At 43.0% G+C, this 18931-nt stretch overlaps 1 protein-coding gene across 8 annotated transcripts in view; it reads right to left on the reverse strand.

Moving 5' to 3' along the window:
• Positions 1 to 18931, reverse strand: part of LOC137423339 (uncharacterized) — a 250533-nt gene that overhangs the window by 46208 nt on the left and 185394 nt on the right. For all 8 annotated transcript variants that reach the window (XM_068110373.2, XM_068110371.2, XM_068110370.2 and 5 more), the window contains 7 exons: positions 10032 to 10155; positions 6771 to 6942; positions 6212 to 6424; positions 4709 to 4853; positions 4064 to 4270; positions 2693 to 2797; positions 2229 to 2381 (listed from right to left, as the gene is read on the reverse strand). In XM_068110373.2, coding sequence (XP_067966474.2) covers positions 2229 to 2381; positions 2693 to 2797; positions 4064 to 4270; positions 4709 to 4853; positions 6212 to 6424; positions 6771 to 6942; positions 10032 to 10155 — 1119 coding nt within the window. The remainder of the gene's footprint in view (positions 1 to 2228; positions 2382 to 2692; positions 2798 to 4063; positions 4271 to 4708; positions 4854 to 6211; positions 6425 to 6770; positions 6943 to 10031; positions 10156 to 18931) is intronic.

The raw sequence follows: 18931 nt of genomic DNA on the forward strand, positions 1-18931 counted from the left end.
TGTATGTTCTCTAATATAATTGTTGCATAGATCACGCTCAATTAATTTCAAACTGATCAGACTAAGTGTTGTCCCTGTCAAATTATGACGTCATAATTATGGCACCAATGACATCATCGTTAACACCTATTCCCCATATAGAGTTCTTTTCAATGAGCCAGGTTTCAATTTTTTCCATGGAGCAGTTTTGGAGATATGGAGGTGCAACGGTTTTCCAAGATGGCGCCTAAACCACATGACCTATGATGTCATGATCATTAAAATATTCTACAGGAGGTGGTGATCCTATGGTGAAAATTTTGTGTCCATCAGACCAACAGTTGCTGAGAAAAAAGAAAATCAGAATGATCGGATGTTGTACTTGTTGAATTATGACGTCATAACGAAGGCGCCAATGACATCATTAACATATCTTTTTCCCCATGGGGAGTAGTTGACAATGCTCCACGTCTCTATTTTTTTTCCATGGAGTGCTTTCAGAGATATAGAGGTGCGAAGTTTTTCCAAGATGGGCTTGTATCATGTGACCTATGACGTCATAATTATCATTAAAATTTTCTACAGGATGAGGCACTCCTATGGTGAAAAATGTGTCAATCGGACCAAGAATTGCAGAGAAAAAAAATTCATACCAATTGAATCAAGTGTTGTACTTGTTGAATTATGTCATCAGTACCTTAATTATGACATCATTAACATATCTTATCCCCCAAGAGGAGTACTTGACAATGAGCTATGTTTCAATTTTTCCATGGAGCGGTTTCGGAGATAGAGGTGCAACTTTTTTCAATTTTTCCAAGATAGCGCCTGTACCACGTGACCTATGACGTCATAATTATCTTTAAGAAGATTCCACAGGAGCCGCTCATATTCTGAAAATTTCATGTCCATCGGACTAACAGTTGCAGGGGATTTTTTTTTTTCCATACTGAGCAGATCAAGCGTTGTACTTGTCGAATTATGACGTCATATTGAAGGCACTGAGGACATTAAAAAACCACCTTTAGAGGCCATTTTTTCCCCGCAAGCGGGGGTTGGCCTTTTTCGGGAACTGTGGTTGTTGTTGTTTTTCGGTCCCCTTTTTGAAGCAATGTTTTACGGCCGGATGCCCTTCCTGACGCCAACCCTTTTTGCCGCCTTTAACGACAAGCAGGGAATTACCAGTGAACTGGTACTCAATTTGCCGACCTCGGAAGGATGACAGGCTGAGTCAACCCCCCTGGCGTTAATTCAGCGATTGACCGGGATTCGAACCCAGGATCCTAGGATCCTAAGCCGGCACCCTAGCCGCTAGCCCAACACCAGGGACTGAGGACATAATCATCAAAATATCTCATTCCACATGGGGAGGACTTGACAATGAGCCATGTTTCAATTTTTATTCCCATTCAGCGGTTTGGGAGATTTAGAGGTGTAACGTTTTTCCAAGATGGCGTCCGTACCACGTGACCTATGACGTCATAATTAGAAATAAAAATTTCGACAGGCGGAGGCACTCCAAGAAAGTATGGTAAAATTTCGTGTCAATCGAACCAACGGTTGCCGAGAAAGTGAATTTAAAAAATACAGACACGTACGCACGCCACAAGTACAGACGCAACCGAATGCCTAACCCTGCTTTTCGCTTCGCAAGTGCAGGGAAATAACATCCCAGCATGCTTAGGGTCATGTATAAAAATGCTGCACAAGCCTAGTTGTCTATAATTATGGCTAGCATGGCTGCAAGAGGAGACCCCACCCCACAAATGCCCCCATCCACAGAACACGTGCGGTCACCAAATGGTTTGATGAGCATGCCACTGATGCTATCCATAAGTCATTGCCTTCTCAATCTCCAGATCTGAAACCAATCAAGCATTATGGGATATTTTGGAACAACACATGAGACAGCATTTTCTACCTACATCAAACAGGTCTGAGTCGACTTTCTCGTGGAACAATGGTGCTGCATTCCTTCTGCATAATTCCAGACGCTGGTGGACTCGATGCCACGGCACATACAGGCCACGCATGGTGGCCCAACGTTCTATCACATGACTTTAAATTGGTATTTCCATTTTTTTTATCCACTACCTGTGTATGTATATTGTATATATCTATACCTATAAAAGGCAAAAATCTCTCTGTTTCACCATGCATGGCTCTTTGTAACATCTTACAAGCAAAATCATGAAATTATTGGCAGAGATTTGAATGGAGAAGCACACAAAGGGAAGAGGACAACAAACCTGTGCCTGCAGCGAGGTCACTTGTTTCTCCATGTTTTTTCGAATCTCCTCCTCTTCCTCAAGCTGCTCCTGCAATGAGGCCTTGTCATCTTCGAGCTGCCGAAGCTTGGTGCTGAAATTGAGTTTCTGTCGAGTTTCTTCTTGAAGCAACTCCTGGCGATAAATACCATTTTGAGGTTATGGTATGCAGACAGTTAGCAGGAGGAAGAAAAATTCAAACAATTAGCCTGAAAAAGTTCTACTAATTCAAGGCTAAGACCGAAAACTAGAGTATGGCAAAAGATCAAGAGAGATGAGAGAAAAGGTCAGTTTGACATTTGTTCGAAATTAGCATATTAAAAAAGACATAGTTGGGCATTTTGTATAAACTTTAGCCACAGAATGGCAAACATATTTTAAATTTGATCTTCAAAGTAAATGTGACCCATAATATGGGAAATAATAGTAACACCAGTGGGTTGCACCTGTGTGTCCTGGAGCAGAGAGCCAAGGCTGTTTATTTCCTTCACCATTTTTAACGACTTTCCTTCAATATCCGACAGCACCACGGTTGTGTTCTCCAGTTCATTCTGTGAGCAAAGCAATTGGGAATCAGGCGACATTTATCATCCATGGTCAACTTTATCAGTGTAAAACTTTACAATAAAAAGCATCAAGAAATAGTGCTTGATGGCCCATGCTCACCCATATAAAACACAATTTAGATCTGATTACAAACTCAGTTTATTACCATGGGAAAACTGCACCTAGGAAGACCCATTATAAAGTAAACAATGACAACTCAAATCAATGCAAAAAATAAATAAATTCACAGTGCGAAAAAAAATTAAGCAGTCACAAAGAAAAGTGATATTCAGCATTTAATCTCGTGAAAAAAACACAAATGTTTAAAACCAAATCAACAGATTAAATCTATGAATGATCGTTTTTAAGGCCATTTTCCCCGCTAGAGCGGGGGTTAGCCTTGCAGGCCCCATGACAATCATGGTTCCCTGTTTGAGGCAATGTTTTTATGGCCGGATGCCCTTCCTGACGCCAACCCTTGGTCGCCTCTTACGATGCGCAGGGATACGGTGTACCTATTCTAAACCGGGGTACACACCGGGATCATTCATCCCAGCAAGCTGGTACTCAATTTGCCGACCTCGGAAGGATGGCAGGCTGTCAACCCCCCTGGCGTTAATTTAGCGATCGATAGGGATTCAAACCCAGGATCCTAGGATCCCAAGCCGGCACCCTAACCGCTAACGGTTAAATATATACTATATGAAAAATGTGTTTGTGCTGCGTCGCCATTTTTCTCAAATGGCGGAATGGATCTTTGTCAAACTTTCAGAGGTTCATCAGTGAGTGCTGGGGAGTGGTTTAGGTAAAAAACAAAAAAACATTTTTGGACATTTTTGAAAAAAAGCTAAGGATTTTTTTTTTGGGAATATAATTTATTTATTTTTGGTCTATAGTGCCCAAGCCTTTGTAGCTATGTGAAGGATAATAAATGATCCTCAACCCCATTCCTTAGTGGGTGTAGGGAAATGTTTTAGGCCCCCACAACAGTTCTTCAAAATGCCAACAGGATTAGAACAGCACTGGAAAACACCTGGTACCCCTGCTAGCGATTTATAAAACTTCAAAATTTCCACAGTTCAACCTGGTTATCGTGATAAAAGAGGATTTTTTTGTAAAAGTCAGTAGATCAAAAAATGAAAAGGTGGATAAAATAACCTAAAACCGTTAAAATAACTGAATAAGCAAAAAGAGGTAAGATGGGTATTATCAGCACAAGTTCCACCAAAGAGGAAATAAAACTTACAGCTCAGTTTAACAAATCAGCCTACCTGCTGCTTGGAGGCCCGATCAGCGAGATCCGCCCGAGCACGTTCCGCTTCAAGCAACTTCACTTGCATCTCCTGGGTGCAGGCCTCTGCCTTTTTGCGCTTCTGCTCAGACTCGAGCCTTGCCTGAGCCAGGCACTTCACCTCACTTCCCAGCTCCTGCCGCTCTGCTTCTAAAGTCTGTTTTGCTTTCTCCAGATTTGCCTTGAACTGTAAACAATTGACAGAAGAAAAAGTAGAACAGGCTCAAATTGTACAAAGATAATTGTTTTTGTTGGTTTATAAATTCCTCCACTCTCCCACACCCACTTCTCACCTCATCCCCACCCCAAAACTGCATGTTAAAAAAAGGAAGATTAAAAAACTAACATTGCTTCAAGGAATTATTCACAAATTTGAAAGAAAAGAAAAACCCACAATTAAGATATTTCGTACGCATTTGGTGTTGATGTCAGCTACTGTTACTACGCGGTAGCTCAATTGTCTTGCTCCAAACCAAGACATGCCATGATTTAGATAAGTAGGGACCCTGTGTACAGGTCCTTATCGCAGATCATAACCAAATCTGAGCACCCACTTCAATCTTCAATCAAAGGTTTCCAATTCAAACAACTGTGGTCCAAACAGGATCAACACAAATACACTTGCCCGCTTAGTTTGCTCCAGCTGTTCTGAGAGCTCCTCCAGAGATTGACCGTGCCGGTGTCTAATTTCTTGGATTTGAGCATCATGGCTGCGTGCTTCCTCTTCAATTGCCTTCTTTAAGTCTGCAACCTCTTGTTCACGTTTTGTTCTGAAAGCCAATGATCAAGTGAGATAGAGATAGGAAGGACACTCAATCCTATTCAACAATTATCAAGCATTCCAAAATGAAAAGCATGTCTGCATCCACTTTGAACTCAAACTAAACTTCATGCAAACATCTAGAAACAACAGTGAGAACTGCTTTGCAATACATGTCCCCTACTGGTCCCAATGAATGTTTTTATTCCAAGCAAAAAGGGCAAAACTCCATGAAAAATAGGGCGAAATGCCCCAAAACTCCATGAAAAATAGGGCGAAATGCCCCAAAACTCAAACATGTTCTGTAACTTCTCTTAATAAAGTCATGTACCAAGTTTCAGATGAATATATCAAAGAGTATGGAAAAAATAGGGGCAATACCGCTGGGCGCTCACCTGGTAGAATAAAGCAATATACTACGCAGAATAAAGGTATTTCAAACAGTATCACCATATTTTAAACCCATTTCAATTGTTGCTGGAAGACAGGGCAGCATGTAGAATCATACTAACGTAATCATAAGACTTTAAACAAACAAACAAACAAATACCAATTTTTTTGGGGGGGCATCCCCATCCCACCCTGCATAGACCCCATTAGAACCCGATTTTTCTAATGCCGTGAACAAACATTGGTACATCACGGGTGAGGAAGGTTGTGATCAGGTTTCATAAAAATTGTGTGTGTAGTTTCGGAGGAGAGAGAAAATACCTATTTTGAAGGGGGTGGGGGAGGGGCAGTCAAACCTTGACCCACATTCACCCCCCATGGACCGACCCCCTTCGACCTCGACTTTCTTATTGCCATGAACAAACTTTGGTACATCACGGGCGATGAACGTTGTGATAAAGTTTCATCAAAGTTGCGTGTGTATTTACAGAGACGAAAGCAAATACCTATTTTATTTTTGGGGGGAGGAGGGAGTCAAACCTGAAGTCACTTTGACCCCAGATAGACCCCCTTAAACCTCGATCTTTTTTGAATGCCGTGACAAACTTGAGTTGCAACATACCAAAGATCATTTGTGCCAAGTTTGGTCGCAATCCCCTCAGCAGTTTCGGAGAAGAAGTTGCAAGTGTTTACTGACTGACGGACTGATAGACTGATGGACGGACGACGTGCCATCACATAAGCTCCCCGGAACTACGTTCCAGGTGAGCTAAAAAGTACAGAAATACAGACAGACATGCAGACACATACAGATATAAGCGATTGCAAAACGTCGTCTCCCGCTGCACGGGCTAATTACAAATGAAATACCATACAATGTCAGCCACAAAGAAAAGTGGTTGCAAACGTTGTTACTGGACCAAACCACCAGCAAACACTTAATTATGTACTCAATTAGTTTTTGACAAGTTTGACAACCTGAGCTCCTGCTGGGCAGCAGTGGTGTCCAATGTGTCCTCCAGCTCAGTCTTCAGGGCTTCGAGCTCCTCACTTAGGTCTCGCTTCTGCTTATCCGCCTTGTTTCTTGCACCTTTCTCAGACTCTATGTCTTCCTGAAGTTCTGCCAGCTGTGCCTGCAGTTCCCTCACCAACTTCAGTGCATTGTTTTTTAAAGCCGTTTCCTCGTCCACCCTACAATAAACATGCAAGAGCCTCAAATTATTTTATGAAATACAAAACAATAATAAATGTTTATATTGTATATTTAAAACAATGGCAACATAGTGGTAGTTTTCAAGCAAAGAAGCAAGGAGAGAGTGTTAAAATATTCACATTTTAATAGCAATTGTACCACAAAAATACCAAAACTTTAATGGGCATGTCTTCAGCTTCTTTTGGAATTAATTATCATGAGCTTGTTATAAAATCAATTTTGACAAACCAGATTTTAATATTTGACATAAGAGGAATTAATTTTATTATGAAGCTTTCAGGAAAGATTATATATCATTGAACTCGACTTCAATCATCATCACACCTGGCTAGGGCTGCTTGCAGCTCTTCTTCTTTCCTGCTCAGCAGCATTTTAAGATCTTCTATCTGCTGTTGCAGCTCAGCAATCTGGTCTTGCAGATCAGAACTTTCACCGTCAAGCTTACGTTTGGATTTCTCCAGTTCTTGTCGAGTTTTTTCTTCTTTCTTAAGTCTCTCTGCAAAACCACGAGGAAGTTTCACTCAAAGAAAGAGGTAATGTGCAAACAGCACAGGAAAATGCACACACATGTACGGCAAGTTTCTCAACGTTGTGCTCAAATACACTGCTTCAGCCAAGTTAATGAATAGATGAAATGGACAGACAAATGGATGCATTTTCAGAGATGGAAAGCACAACTACAACAGCCATTCAAAGAAGTTCTTGAACTGGGGTATATTCTTTGGCAGCCAAGGTCACCAGTTTTTAGCTCATTATAAACTTTATGTATGTTCATCACATGTCATTAGCTTAGTTTGTATGACTGTTGTTTTTCAGAAGGTAACACAGATGTTTTCTGCGTCACAATTGCTGATTTGACAAAAAATGAGCAATAGAACCACCTTTAGAGGCCATTTTTCCCTGCAGAGCAGGGGTTGGCCTTTTTCGGGCACCATGGTCCCCTTTTTGAAGCAATGTTTTACGGCCGGATGCCCTTCCTGCCACCAACCCTGTTAGTCGACTCTTGCGACACACAGGGAATTACCAGTGAACTGGTACTCAATTTGCCGACCTCGGAAGGATGACAGGCTGAGTCAACCCCCCTGGCGTTAATTCAGCGATCGACTGGGATTCGAACCCAGGATCCTAGGATCCCAAGCCGGCACCCTAACCACTAAGCCAACACCAGGCTTATAACACAAAAAAAGAAGAAAAAAAAAATGAGCAATGAGATGTCATAATCGTGTATGCAAACGTGTTTCCAGTTCCAAATAAATCACTGAATACATGGTGGTCATACATGGCGAAGGTGCCCTCAGTCACCAACTTTAAGCATGGATATGATTCCTCTTGAAGATGTTCCCAGGTCATGATGGCCAGCAGATGCGATGAACATACAAACTGTGGCCCAGCTTGAGGCATTAAACATAGAAGATGGCCGTATAAAGGGCACGGAGATATCCACACAACTTGGCATTTCTCAAGGCAACGGTTGTTCAATCATCCCTAAATACTTGGACATATCGAAAGTCTCAGCATGACGGGTCCTCCAAAGCCTTAGCACTCACGATTAACAGCAATGGCTACGGCATTATGTTGTGAGCTTCCTGAACTGTCCAGTACAGATACACCTAACTTTATGAGTCATCTTGTATCTTGTAAGAAAATGTGGCTTCACTACTGCAGGTATTTCCAAACTACATTGTGAAGCACAAAGGATGGCAATAATCCAAAATAAATGTCAGACCCAACCCTAACCCCACAAGGTCATCAGTTCAATTGTTTTGAGAATATCACACCAGACTGATGCAAAACCACAACAACAGGGAAATGTTACACCAGCCTCATGCAAAAATTGGCACATCATTAAGTTAAACTGCCTTAGAATGTTAACCATATGTGTGCTGCTCTTTCACACCATTGCACCTGGGCAAAGACCCATATTATACAGACCGCCATTAAGAATTAGTGATATCACCCCCATGTAGCTATTTATTCTTTGACATTCAAAATCCCAACTGAGTGATTGCTGACCAATAAGAAGGAAATGATTAAAGCAACCAATATGTGTTTGAAGGAACAATCAGAAAACTTGCATTATATTGGCATAGAAAATGAAGGGCTAATGAAACAAATGCAAGTAAGTCATGGGGCACTGTATTGATACACAAAAACTAGACATCTCAGTCTGAGAAATTTATGAATGCCCCTCCTTTCAACATCCGGCACAATATGAAGGGTGAGCGACAGTTAGACAAGGCGAAGCAGGCAAAATAAGTATTGCACACTGCCAATTGTAGGCCTCCAAAGACAGCTACCGACTTCTCATCCTCCGTCGTAGAAAGTCCTTCTTTTGCACTCATGAACTCCTATCCACCGACAAGGCCTTGATCCACAGGTTGATGGAGTACTGCTTTCCCCTCTGGGCTGCTCCCCTGCCTTACATCTTGCTCAGTTTGACGCTGTGGAAATCAAGGCCTTTAGAGATCATTGGAATCTCCCATGCTGAAGTTGAGTCTATGAGCTTATCACTTCACCATCGCAGACAGGTTGGTGGTTTCTGTCTTCTACCACCTCCTTTCTGGTCTTGCACCCTCTGCTCTTTCCCTGCGTTGTTCCCCCAAGATTTCTGCAGGGCTCACATAGTCCACCATAAACCCTAATCTGGTAAAACTACCTAAATTCAGGATCACTGCTCACCTCCACTCATTTGTTCGTCTTTTTCCCAGCTATGGAATAAACTTCCATATTCTCGTCAATCTCATTCTTCCCATAAGCTCTTCAAGACAGCTGTTCTCCACCATCTCATGTTGTCCCCAATCCAAAACTATGATCTTTTTAACCTCATTAACACCCACCCAAATCCCTCCTAATTTTTGAGTTTTTCCTCCTTGGAGTTTTCTTCTCCATGCATGCATGTTTCGCATCCTGTTTTTTGTCAGTTCCATTCAGTGTGCTAGCTCTTCCATGAGCCTCGACTATATGTATACAATTTTTTTTTGTATCTTCATTCCATAAACAATCTGGTTGACGTGCGTGGTCAGAATCAAGGACAATCAGACAAAATAGTTTGTTCCTTTGATTTCACCAACAACATGAGGGTTTGTAAGCCTAAAAACTGAGATAATATATGCAGCACGCAAACACACACACACACACACACACACACACACACACACACACACACACACACACACACACACACACACACACACACACACACACACGTGGATACATCGAGACCTGGGAGGACTCTTTTCCACCTTCTGAAAACCGTGTTTGGAGACAACAACCGACACACACACCGACACACACGACAATGTTATCTCCCTCAATCCAAGCAGGACCAAAAATGATAAATCAACCAAGGCTTTGGAAACAACAAGGTGATCTCATGTCCTCTGCAATCCTTTGAGCAGTACAGGTATTTTTTAAAGTCTCTTCTCCTGATTTGAAGTCCATGCGGAGACGTTTAAAATTGGTGTTGCTGTCATTAAATCATGGAAGCAAAGCATCAATTTCCTCCTTCAAATAAAACATCAAATAAATAAAATGTTTTTAAATTCTGCTCTCCCAAGCAACTTCCATACTCATGACAAAGCGCACCCTCAAGGTCAGCAATCACAGCTTCGTGCTTGTTTTTGGTCTTCATCAAGCTCTTAGCCCGTTCTTCCTCTTCTGAAAGGTGAGATGAATACTCGACAATGCGCTCATCAAGTAGCTTCTTCTCCTGCATGCGATAGTGCCACCACGTGTTAACTCATTGCCATGAGCATTACTATTTATAATCTTACATGGCACACCACAAATCTGGATGAAATAACAGGATGTGCTTGCTTAATATGTTTATCGATGCATCCCTCCTCCCCCCTTCCAATCCTAAATATATTTCTTGTTGTGGATGTGGAAATGATCCAAAGTAAATATGAGTATGTATTTGAATTCAAAACACAACTAGGTGGAAAGCATGTTGAAAACGTATTCAACGCCGCGACATCGACTGATATGGCTCTGCCCACATTATTACATAATTTTACATGCACAAAGTTTGATTTCAATCCCTTTAGCTGTTTTCAAGGCTTACATTTTTACCTCATGACCTCTGACCTTTGACGATGATAACTAATCAGTTCATATTTGCATCATAATATACACTTACACCAAGTTTGGTCAAAATCCCATCACTTGTTCACAAGTTAGCGCAGTAACAGAATTTTTACCCAACAGGACCTCTGACCTTTGACCCCCATAATCTAATATGTTTATTTTTGCATCATTATACATGTACCAAGTTTGACTTAGTTTCCTTCAGCCCTTCTTAAGTTATGGGAGAAACGAAAACCCATTACAGACTCTGACCTTTGACCTCTAAACCTGGTGTTAGCCTAATGGTTTGGGCGGCGGGCTTGGGATCCTAAGGTCCTGAGTTCGAATCCTGATGAATTAACGCCAGGTGAGGTTGACTCAGCCTGTCTGTCATCCTTCCGAGGTCGGCTAAATGAGTACCAGATAACTGGTTATAGAGAGGCATTGCATCAGCGGCAGACACGCCCACTGAAAGTGATGCAACCAGCAGCAGGGTGGCTGCACACGACCCACCCACCACCTTTGAGCTCTTGATGCCAAAATCGAATCAGTTCAACTTTGCATCATAAGATATACTTGTGCGAACCAAGTTTTATCACAGATGGATGGATGGACAGACGTACAACTCAAAACCATAATGCCTCCAGCAACTTCGTCGGCAGAAGCATATAAATGCTATGTCTTGCATAGAATAATTGTTTTCAAAGAGTGTTTATGACATGCCAGTGGGGAATTTATAGAAAAGGAATAATTCAATAATATTGCAAATAAAATTAGCTTTGCTTTAGCATTTTATAAATTGACAAGTGAAATGAAAAGCAAACTGAAAACTGAAAGCTTCTTTGACATGAGTCATGGTTTGTTAGAAAGAAAATAGCCTGCACAATTGCAATACAAGTTTGGAAACAAGGGACAACAATCTGCCAATTAGTGGCAGAATGGCATTTCTACAGACTTGGCATTTAATATGGAATATTTTTTTTGTGGGGGTGAACTTACTTTTCAAGATGTCTTACAACCAAAAGTTCATTGGAATTATGTTGAAATTATTCTAGATTTTGTTAATGTGACCTTTAAAAGAAACAAAAACCACATTTGACATTTCGAAACAAATAAATTGATCCTTGAAAGTGATGTAAACTGATATCGAACTCAATTCATGGACAGTAGTGTTAAACTTCTGTACGTTTTCCAGAAGTATCTCTTTATTTTGCGCATTAGCCAAATTTTTAGCCGCGTCGCAGACGCTGCTCATAGAGTGCCCTCTGCTGTTGTTGTTGTTGTTCTTTTTCTTCTTGTTCTTCTTGTTCTTGCAGAGAAGACAAAACCTCAAAGCTCCACCCATTCTGGGAACCACAGCTCCACCCATTCTGGGAACCATAGCTCCACCCATTCTGGGAACCATAGCTCCACCCATTCTGGGAACCATAGCTCCACCCATTCTGGGAACCATAGCACCACCCATTCTGGGAGAGCCTTCATATAAACAAATATCCACCATTTTATTAACTCACATAGCTTTGAGGCCTGTTTTGTAGGCCCGTGGTGTCTTCCTCTCTCACACAGTTTTATTTGAAATCAAATTCGATATATCATTTCATTTTTCACAGTCGCTAACATAGTTTTAGACTCGGTTGAAGAAAAACTGGAAGAAAATCCGATGAAAGTTGCCCTTTATAGAACGAAATGAATTCTCAAAGGCCTGTAACTTCAAGTCCATTGAGATTTTTTTTTTTTAAATCGCGGCATGGTCAGTCATACACCGCCCGAAATAAGAGACGGGAAAATGCCGAGATATATATATATTTTGTTTAAATCGCGGCATGGTCAGTCATACACCGCCCGAAATAACAGACGGGAAAATGCCGAGATATATTAAAAATTCGTCCATTTGATGACAATCGTCACGATGAAATATTTAATTTATACGTCGTCACAATAATGTGGAGAGAGGAGCATAGCTTCGTTCACGTATCGCCACACACGGGAAATTGCCGAGATATATATTTTTTAAATCGCGGCATGGTCAGTCATACACCGCCTGAAATAACAGACGGGAAATGCCGAGATATATTAAAAATTCGTCGCCACACACGGGAAATTGCCGAGATATATTTTCACTTTGCACAAAAATAACATCAAGTAATCGAATCAATAGGAATGTCCTGTGCCTATAACATTAACGTTATAGGCACAGCTGCATCTAGGCATTGTGTAACATCGACGCGGCTTTTGTTTTAATTAAAACTTTTTGTACTTGTTTTTTAACAAAAACAAAAGTTAAATTACGACTGGGATTACGGACAGTAAAATTACAGTTCAGTACTTCGTGTAACCCCCACAAGCATTCAGGAGAGCACGTACACGTTGAGGCATGCTGTTCACGAGATTTGCCAAGGTTTGGACAGGAATCGCTTGCCATGCAGTGACAATGGCCTGCTGCAATTCACGCACAGAGGTTGGCTGCTGGTCCAAGTGGTCGATTTGACACGTTAATTCTGCCCACAAGTTCTCTATCGGATTCATATCCGGGGACATGGCAGGCCACTCCATATGCTCTACACCATGGTCAGCAAGAAAGTGTTGGATCGTGCGAGCATGATGAGGCCGCGCATTGTCATCTTGGAAGACAAAGTTTCCTCGAAAGGCTGCACGAGCAAATGGAAGCAATGTTTCTTCCAGAATGGCCCTGTACTTGAACTGGTTCAGGTTTCCATTCAGAACAACCAGGTCAGTTTTGCCCCCTGCATGAAAAGCAACCCAAACGGTCACCCCACCACCTCCAGCTTGGACTCGTGGCACTATACAATCTTTGTTGTAGGCTTCATGCACTTGTCTGCGCACTCGGACGTGGCCATCTTGACGATAGACCAGAAATCTAGAATTGTCACTGAAGATCACGTGATTCCAGTGTCCTGGCTGCCATTGACGGTGCTCTCTGGCCCACTGCAATCGGCGCTGGCGGTGTTGTCTGGTCAGGCGTGGCTTTCTCAGGGGACGCCTGGCACGATAGCCTGCTTGAACCAGTCGTTGGTTGACTAGCCTTCTGGATACAGGCACATTTGTCAGTTGCTGCCACTCAGCCCTAAGCCGATTAGCTGACTTGGTACGGCCATTGCGGACTAAGCGGTGCAGCTGGCGATCATCCCTCCTTGTGGTTCTGCAGGGACTTCCTGGCCTCGGTATTGGAGTAGGGACACCCCTCTGAGCATTTCGTTTCAGGATCTTTGACACCTGACCTTGAGTGATGCCATACTGCCGAGCAATAGCACGCTGTTTCATGCCGTAATTTCGTAAAGCCACCACTCCATGACAAACAGCATTGTCGAGTTGACGGACCATCTCCAGAGGAAGCGGCAATAACTTTTGGAGACGAGCAGCAGTTGTTTTACACTAATACAGAATGCAACAACCCTTGTATACCCGACTGTGAAGCCAATCATCAAATGCACCTGTCCGTACATTTTGCCACGCCACCTGTGATATAATCCTGTTGTTGACTTCTTGCTGCGACAGACAATCAGTGACATGGTTCTTTTAACAAATAAATCACCAAAGTGTAAAAGAAACTCACCAGATTGATATACTGAGTTAAGAAAGTAAACCCAACTCAAGAAAAAAAAAATATTCCATATTAAATGCCAAGTCTGTATTTCATAACCGAACACAGCAATTTGCTTCAGGAAACTACAACGAACAGATAAATGGTTGTTGGACTTCCTTCACAATTACCCACCCCCTTTCCCAAAACGTATCCTTACTCAACTCATTTTGCTTCAGCGAGTCATCCACTGTGTCCCTTCAGACAGACCAAACGAATGAATAAATATACAGAGTGGCCACAAAGACCCTATGCACACAGTTAGAATTGTTAGAATATATCTGCATGCTCCCCTCCATTCTCCGCACAAATTTGAATTTTTTTCCATGTTCTTTTGGACATCTTCTTCCATGTTGAGAGTTGGAGGTCATAAAAGCAGCCCCATGACAGCTGTTTTGAGGTCTTCAACTGTTAAGGCGGAGATGAGAAATTTCCTCTTTCACAATGCCCTAAAGCGAGTTGTCACACGTTGTTAAGTCTGGACTTCGAGGAGGCCAGACTATCTCAGATCCACGTCCAATCCATCAACAACAACACAACAACATGCATTTTAAAGGCCATTTTCCCTGCTAGAGCAGGGGTTAGCCTTGCGGTCCCCATGACAATCTTCTCCATTTTGCCCTATTTTCTGCATCTCTCCTTGTTAACCCCCTTGCCCGCATTTCTTCTTCCACCATCTTTAGCCAAGTCTTTCTCGGTCTTCCCCGTCTTCTACTTCCTTCTACATTCATTTCCATCACTCTTCTCAACCAGTCACTTTCATCCTTCCTCAACACATGACCAAACCATCTCAACCTGTTCCTCTTCACAGCATCAATCACAGGCTCTATTCCCATCATCTTTCGCAATTCATCATTTGTCTTCCGCTCTCTCAACGATACTCCGCACATCCGTCGAACCATTCGCATTTCCACCCTTTCCAACCTTCGTTGCTGCTCTACGTTCATTACCCATGTCTCGCTCCCATAAATCATAGCACTTCTCACACATGCAGCATACACCTTTCCCTTCAGCTTCAACGACACGCCCCTCATCATCAGCACGCCACTCAATTCCCGAAACTTCTTCCATGCACATCTCACTCGAGCAACCGTTGCCGAGTCTGATCCACCTTCTCCATTCATCATGTCTCCGAGGTAGCAAAATGTTTTCACACCTTCCAGCTTCACGCCGTCTCCAAGATCCAACTCAACATTTCCTCCATCTGCAGCTCCCTCTGTGCACACCTTACATTTGAATGTAGCTGCCACACTGGTTAATGACCCTCTCAGACCACTACATTTTTGATGAACCCACTCAGCGCACATTGTGCACTGAATGGAGTTCACTCCGACACCCTTCCGACACACAGCACAGGGCCACTTCCCAGTTCTTTCCACCTCGCCACATGCTTTACCACTTGCCATCACCTTCGTCTTTCCGATATTCACCTTCAGACCTTTTGTCTCCATACATTCCTTCCACGTGTTCATCTTTTCCTTCAGTCCATCCATACTTTCCGCAATCAACACCAGATCATCTGCATACAACAACTCCCACGGTAAACCCTCCTTTACGTTCTGAGCCAGCACCTCCATCACAGCTACAAATAGTAGTGGACTTAGTACCGACCCCTGATGCACTCCCACCTTCACCTCAAACTCACCACTGTTCCCGTCCTTCGTCCTTACAGCTGTGCGTGCTCTTTTGTACATTGCCATCACTACTCTGATCAACCATTCCTCCACTCCTAACTTCCTCAATGCCCATGTCAATACTTTGCGTGGAACCCGATCGAATGCTTTCTCCAGATCAACAAACCCAAGAAACAACTTCTTCCTCTTCTCCATGTACTTCTCCTGCAACTGCCTCACAATGAAAAGCGCGTCTGTCGTTCCTCTTCCTGGCATGAATCCAAACTGCATTTCGTCGATCTTCACTTTCTTCCTTATCCTTCTCTCCAACACCCTTTCCAATACCTTCATTCCATGCTCCAATAACTTTATCGCTCGGTACGAGCCACACTCCAGAGGGTCACCTTTCCCCTTGTATCGAGAGACGAGGGTACTCAGTTCCCAATCCACTGGAATGCGGCCTTCTTTCACCACCAGATTACAGATCTCTGTCATTCTCTTCACACCCCAACTTCCTGCTGCCTTCAACATATCTCCCACAACTCCCGTCGGCCCTCCCGCTTTTCTACCCTTCATTGCTTTTATCGTTTCCTCAACTTCCTTCTCAGTTATCTTCTCTGCCGGTCCTAAAACTGGGTTACTCTCTATGTTGCCATTTCATTCATTCTCTGTATTCAACAGCATTTCCATATATCTTTTCCATCTTCCTTTAATTCCATCTGGGTCGACAACGATTTGTCCCACTTCATCCTTCAAGCAACTCACCCCCATCACATCACACCTCTCTTTCGCTATCTGCTTTGCAATCCTGAATACTACTTTCTGACCCTCTTCCGAATCCAAGCGTTCTCCGAACATTTTCCTACATGCCTCCTGCGCCTTTGCTACCTCTTTCTTTGCATCCTTCCTGGCTGCCTTATAACTTTCATGCTCTGCTGTTTCTGCTCCCGTACCCTTCGCCTTCTGCCACTCCTTGAACTTCTTCCTCTTCTCGTCAATCCTCTTTCCAACTTCATCATCCCACCACCATGTTTCCGAGTGCCTAGGTGGTCCATTTGTCCATCCACATACCTCACCAACGGCTCCCAACAGACTAGCTTTCATTGACATCCAACCACTTTCAAGCTCAACCACATCATCCTCGACCCTACTCAGCCTCTCTTTTAATGCCTCCCTTACTGTCACCTCTTTCAACCTCCACACCTTCATTCTCGGTTGGTACTTCACCCGCCGAGCTCTCCTCGCACCTTTCACCCTTATGTCGCAGACAACCAAGTGGTGCTGTGAAACAGCCTCCTCCCCCGGGATCACCTTTGTGTCCCGGAGGTGCCCCCTATCTCGCCTACGCACCATCAGGTAGTCAACGGTTGTCGTCGACCCACCTGACGTGTATGTAACAAGCTTATTATCCTCTTTCTGGAACTGAGTATTACAAATCAACAAATCAGCTCCATCAGCAAACTCCAAAATCCTTTCACCTTCTCCATTTCTCACACCATATCCGTAACCCCCATGAACTCCGTCAAAACCATCCATACTCCTTCCCACATGTCCATTTAGGTCTCCTCCTACCACAACAACTTCCTCATCTTTCACGTTTTCCATCAGCTTCTCTATCGCACACCAGAGCTTGTCCTTCTCTTCATCGCTTCGACCAACCTGCGGAGCATACCCCGAGATGACGTTCACCAAGAGCTTTCCAATCATCATTTTCACCATCATCAACCTGTCACTCACTCTAGTCACACTCACCACACTGTCTACAAACTCCTCAGAAAACAGGACACCAACACCATTCACGCCCTCCAGGCACCCTTGCCACACAAACTTGTATTTCTGTCCCTGCCTACCCTTCACCATTCTCACACCACTTCCCTTCCATCTCGTCTCTTGCACACAACATATGTCCACTCTTCTTCTGACCATTACTTCCACCACTTCTCCTGATCTCCCTGTCATTGTCCCTCCAACCAATCCAACCAATCCAACAACCAGTCCCTCCAACTCCAACCAATCCTCCAACCAATCCCTCCAACCAATCCATAACGTCCAATCCATCGTCCACTGATTTTGTCGTCGAGATATTCTCTAACTGTGAGAGCATAATGTGCTGGTGCACCATCTTGTTGCAGGATAGCTGTTGCTTCGAGAACTCTCTCACGCAGTTGTGGAACAAACCACGTCTGAAGTATGTTCAAATAAGCAGTGTGATTGACACTTGTATCCAAAAAATATGGCCCTATCAAGTGATCTTCTGAAATTGCTGCCCACATCATGACATGAGGAGGATGCTGTTCAATTTACTCATAAAAATGAGGATTTTCTTTGCACCAAAAATACACATTCCTGGATCGATTGCTGAGGTAAATAGCACACTCAACCAAAAAAAAAAAATGCTTCCTCTTAATTTAATGGTGAGAAATCGCTGCAGAAGAGCCTTGCAAGCGACCTCACGAGTGGCCAAGTCTCTATCGGAAAGCTCATTAACAAATCCAGGCTTATATGGCTTCAATCCCAGATCCATTTTCATTATGTTTTGAACTGTTGAGCATGGAATGCCTAACTCAGAAGATTTTTTATGAGATGATTTCAGTGGTGATCTTGAGCAGGACACTTCAATAATGTCCACATGGCATAGACGTGATGCTGGATGACCAGAACGCTTTAAATCAAGGACACTCCCTGTTGAAAAAGCCTTCTTCTCCCATGCCTGCATCGTGTCACGCATAGGAGCTGGCTTATCGAAAGTTGTACAAAAATCTTGTCTATGTCTTCAAAACTAGCTGCTTCTCGCGCACAGTCGTGAACCCAAACACAAGTAATCAGTCTCTCTTCTATCGTGTACTCACTGGTGTCTGTCATGCTGAAGCAAATAAAACAAATAAGTAACAGAGGACACACTATTATGCACAGGGCTTTGTGGCCACTCTGTACATCTTTCTTTCAACTCTGGGATCAGATGCCTCCTTTTGCTTTTCCCATTGCTGACAACCTTTCGAAATCCAAGGCCAGGAAAAAGTGCTCCGTCTTACCCCTCTGCCTTCTGAGCTCTCCCTGCCTTCCCTTCCATAAGTTATTCTAATGATTATTTCCTCTTGCAAGCCTACTTTGACTTTCTACGAAAAAGATAGTCTTCAGAAATATCTAGATCCACTTGTGGACCACTTTTGTGAGCAGCACTTAAAGAAACAAAATTATTGCATGAA

Source organism: Myxine glutinosa, chromosome 3 (assembly GCF_964187855.1).
Source record: "Myxine glutinosa chromosome 3, kmMyxGlut1.1, whole genome shotgun sequence".
Lineage (NCBI taxonomy): Eukaryota > Metazoa > Chordata > Myxini > Myxiniformes > Myxinidae > Myxine > Myxine glutinosa.